At 45.2% G+C, this 5,073-nt stretch overlaps 1 gene segment (V, D, J or C); it reads right to left on the bottom strand.

The window, feature by feature from the left end:
* Positions 1 to 1,497: 1,497 nt before the first annotated feature.
* LOC123350179 lies at positions 1,498 to 2,019 on the bottom strand. The segment is given in 2 exon segments: positions 1,498 to 1,853; positions 1,957 to 2,019. Coding segments are annotated over 2 exon segments (405 nt in total).
* Between the last annotated feature and the right edge of the window lie 3,054 nt (positions 2,020 to 5,073).

Below are 5,073 nucleotides of genomic sequence, written 5' to 3' on the forward strand. Positions count from 1 at the left end.
ATCAAATCCCTCCTCATTCTTCTCTTCTGCAGACTAAACAATCCCAGTTCCCTCAGCCTCTCCTCATAAGTCATGTGCCCCCCCAATCATCTTTGTTGCCCTCTGCTTGACTCTTTCCAATTTTTTCACATCCTTCTTGTAGTGTGGGGCCCAAAACTGGACACAGTACTCCAGTTAAGGCCTGACCAATGCTGAATAGAGGGGAATGATCACATCCCTTGATCTGCTGGCAATGCCCTGACTTATACAGCCCAAAATGCTGTTACCCTTCTTGGCAATAAGGGCACACTGTTGACTCATATCCAGCTTCTCATCTACTATAATCCCTATGTCATGCTCATAGGTTTGCTGACATTTCTCATAGGCAATATGTCCTCTTTCCAGGGGTTATTTTATCATCTGTTTCTCCTTGAGAAGAAAAAAAAAACAACACAAGACAGACATAATCAAACAGTCATGTCCAAGGGAAACATTTAGAGCCAAATTTTGCAAATGCAAAGATGGGGATTCCACTTCCCAGACTAAAACTTACTTGCTCCCCAGAGATACATGGCTAGACACCAGCCTATGCAGACCCCCATCTCTATCTCACTGAGCAGGGGTCAGTCTCCCAGCATGGGGTTTTATGTAGCTCTAGTCCACAGCTCTGGTTCCTTCCTAGCATTGGTGATCAGGGTCTGTTTGTGTTTCCCAAAGATGTAGGGGGCACCCCCTGGGGAGGGGTCATCGTAACCTCTATACTCCTGGCTAGGTGTTGAAGAGTCCCAGACTTTTCAGTGGCTGATGTGGACAGACTCCAGGCTGCCTTTCACCTTTGGTAATCCTGGTGGTTATATCTCCTGCAACATTTTATGGACTGGTGTGGGGCAGAGAGGGGATGAGAGGGAAACTGCTGGCCACATTGGTTGGATGGAATATAACAGATCAGTCATTTACATGTGAGTGAGATTCCACTACCATCTGAATAAACAGAGCTGCTGCTTAACATAATGGGGAAGAAATCTATGTTTTGGGAAGCTTGGGAGATCCCGTGTCCACTCATGTGTGTGGTCATCTCAGAACCATAGGGGCCTGCATGTTTCTTGACACATGAAAAAGTATCATGGTGGTTAAAGCAGAGGACTGGATGTGACAATACATAGTATTTATTCCACTGCCACTGAGTTCCTTTTTTGCACATGTGAATGTCACTTAACTTCTCTGTGCCTCAGTTTACCCAACTGTAAAGTGCAGACAAGAATCCTTCCCTGCCTTACAGGACAGTGTTGTGGAGCTATACTCAGTAATGTCTGTAAAGCGCTTTGAGACCCTCAGGTATTAGGGGTTCTGCAAGGACAAAATATTGTTATTCTCACACAACTGCCTATGCGCATGGCAGGTGTGTATCCCAGATGGCTCCCCCTTCCCTCTCCCACAGGCTTCTCTCCAGCAGTCACAGAGAATTAGCCTTGTTGCTTCCATGTGGTGGCAGCCAGCCTGCTGCTTCCTGTGCTGGGGCTACAGAGAGACAAGGGAGAGATGAGGTTTTTGTAGAGGGAGGAGGGGACTCTGAAGCAGTGTGTCTAAGCTGCTGGCGCAGAAATACACAGCTGAGTCCTCTGGCTGCACAGACGAGATGTTCAACCGAAAGAGATCATTCTGCGGCTGGTCAGCCTGGAAGCGATCAGTAATCTTTCCTTTTTCAGTTTCCATTTTGTTGTAGAAATTAATGAGGAACTGCATTCCCTGACCTGGATCCTGTCGGTACCAGAACATGTTGTTGTGCCCATAGGACTGTTGACATCTCAGATAGGCAGTGTGTCCTCTCTCCAGCACCAGACTTGGTGTTTGAGTTATTTCAGCATCTGCTTGGCCTGTGGGGCAAAGAGAAAAGACAGACACAAAAACAATCAGCTCAGGGGGAATCATTTAGATACGAATTCTTCAAATACTATGACATGGATTTCAATGTCTTACTTGCTCCCAAGAGACACATGGCTACACACCAGACTATGCACACCCCCATCTGTGTCTCACTGATCAAGGTGTCAGTCACGCAGCATGGGAAGGGACCAGAGCTACTAAAACCCCAGCACTGATGGGCGGGCTCTGGGCCATGTTTGGGGGAGGGGGAGAGGATATGCTCTGGGAAGGGCTGGTTATCTCATACTGAGACCCTGGCTAGGTGTTCAAATACTTAACTGGGGAAGTTGGGCAGGGCATCAGGTTAATCTCCTCTAATCTCTCAGGGACAGAGAATCTAATTTACACCTGAATAGTCCATCTGAGGCTATGTCTATACTACCAAGGTAAATCAAGCTATGCTACGCAACTCCAGCTATGTGAATGCACAGAGCCTCCCCGGCCGCCCTTGCACCTAGGAGCTTGAGGGATATGCCAGCCACTTCTGAGAGCTGCGCAGAGCAGGCCACTGCAGCCAACTGGACTTTTAATGGCCTGGTCAGCCGTGGTGACCGGAGCCACCAGGGTCCTTTTTCAACTGGGCGTTCCAGTTGAAAATCGGATGCCTGGCAAGTCAACCTTAGAGTTTGCTAGGTTAGCTATAGACTCACCCTTCACTTTGATACACAGCACTGAGATGGTTTTGTAATAAAACAAGAGTAAATTTATTAAGCAAGAACAGAGATTTAAGGGATTACAAGCAAGAGAAAAAGAGACAGGGATGGATATAAACAAAACAAAATAAAACCCACTTTCTAGTGACTAAAAGTTAATCTTACCAAGTTACAATCTTTATCTAAAGCAATTTCCTTACTCACATCAAGTTACCAGCCTCCCAAGCCCTACAGACTAGGGGATCCAACTTTTATGGGCTCAAAGGTTACTATCCACAGTGATGGATGATAAAATGGAGTTTTGCTTCTGCTTATAGTTCCCCAAACTCATTGCTTTGCCCTCCAGCAATCCCCTTGTTTAGCTTGATGGCTTTGTTTACCTCATATGTCCTGTAACCAAGCTGATCAGATAGGCAAATATACAATACTGCATGTCACCAATTTACATATAATACCTTACCTGACACCTTTGAAATCCATATTATGACAACAGTGTGGAGGGCAATGAGTGTGTCAGGCCTGATGTGAGTTAAAGTATGGGGGACCCTCTGCCTATTGGCAGTGAGAGGCTTCCCAGGGTCATACCTCCCCTCTTACAATGCTGCAGGAGGGTCAGCCATGGTAAACTATAGGCAGCAGACCAAAACCTTCTTTCCTGTCTGGGAGAAAACCTGTTTCCCCCTTTGTTTCATCAAAGATTTTAAAGCATAGTATAAGTGAGTAGACAATTCCTCATACAGTATTAATGCATCCATTTCACAAGGATATTTTTCACCAATGTGTCGCCAGATTTCATAGAATACTTTACTCAATACACTTTAATAGTACAAAAATATCCTACACAATCAGTTGATTCAATTGCTTATTCTTTCTGGTTCAGAGTCCTATTCTGCCCCAGTGTGTCTCTACACCAGTGGTTCTCAAACTTTTTTTTTCCATAGACCACTTGAAAATTGCTGAGGGTCTCAGCGGACCACTTAATGATCTTACCAAATGTTGTTTGTACTGTTAGCTAACCATTGTAAAGTGCTTTGGATAAAAGTGCTATATAAAAAAAACCCTTAATAATAATTAACATTTTTTGTTTTACAAATAAAAGCACACAACTCATATTTAAATATCAGTAGCTTTACCTTTCAAATGCGATGGATGTGCCCTCTGTCCCCCACTGTGGCAGCCCCCAAGCTGGGGCTGGGAAGGAGGGGGGTCTCTGCCTCTGTCCCCCACCACAACAGCCCCTGAACTGGGGCTGGGAAGGAGGGCCACCCCCTCTTCTCACACCACTGTCCCCTCCCATCTACCCCTTATTCTCCCCAAGGCCACCACCTCACCTGTGTGTCTTCTGCGCGGCTCCACTAAATAGGTGGGTGGCCCTTCATTCTCTTGTGTGCGGCTGCCCAGGCGCATACCTTAGAGTGAACTATCTGTGGACCACCAATAGAGCTCGTGGATGACTGGTGGTCAACAGACCATAGTTTGAGAACCTCTGCGCTACACTGATTGTCACACACATCCTGGTTATCTGCCCAAATCCTGGTGTGGGGCTTGAACTCAGGAGTTTCTGGCAAGGGTGCTAACTGCTGAGCAACATGTCCCTTATGGGCTGAAGCACTGGAGAAACAACTGGTATCCTATGCCCTCTTCACTGGAGCTGGTTGGAACAGTAACACCACAACATTTTTTCATCAAAATATGCCATTTTTTCAAAGCCAAAACATTGCAGAAACATATTGATTTCAACAATGTTTTGATGGGAGGGTTTCTGAGGTCTAGGATGGAATGTCCGGTCACTCCTCAAGAGAGACAGAGGGTATGTCTAGTTCATGTAGATATAGCCAAGCTAGCTTTAATCTTGCTAGATCAAGTACTGAACAGTGAAGCCTCAGTAGCAAAAAAATTCAACACAGGCTATCCCTGTTATTACCCAGAGTTCCAGACAAGCTTGTACAGCCTGGGTTCAGTTGCGTGCTACCATGGCTTCACTGTTCAGGAACCAGAGTTAACTAAATTAAAGCTAGCTCAGGTATCTCAACTCGAGCTGCATTCACACCTCATGACTACAGTCTAGACGTACACAGAGACCCACATGAAAAACTGCATCTTTTCAACTTGAAAATGGGCATTCTCAAACAATTCCATTTTGCAGAAACATTTGACCATTTTGTTTTCATTCCAATGCAAAATGAAAATAAATTTTGAAAGCTCAGAAGTTATCCTAAAAGAGAATTGTCGTTCTCCAGCTAGTTCTACTCTTGACACTACAGCTCTGATTCCTTCAGGTAGAGGAGGAGCACCACCTAGTGGCTGGGAAGGGATTTTTACAGGAACATACGCTTCAAGCCGTGACTTTTGGTAGTTGTGGCCCCAGTCTAGGGCCATTTAGCGCCTAAAAATGCTTTTCTGACCAATTACATTTTAAAAAGTATAGTATCCAACCCCTGTGCTGCTGTTTCTTGTTTTCCCTTGTTGTGATTTTCTTTTATGTCAACTCAGCTGTGATCAAATGTGTGTAAGACAC

Source organism: Mauremys mutica, chromosome 1, assembly GCF_020497125.1.
Source record: "Mauremys mutica isolate MM-2020 ecotype Southern chromosome 1, ASM2049712v1, whole genome shotgun sequence".
Lineage (NCBI taxonomy): Eukaryota > Metazoa > Chordata > Testudines > Geoemydidae > Mauremys > Mauremys mutica.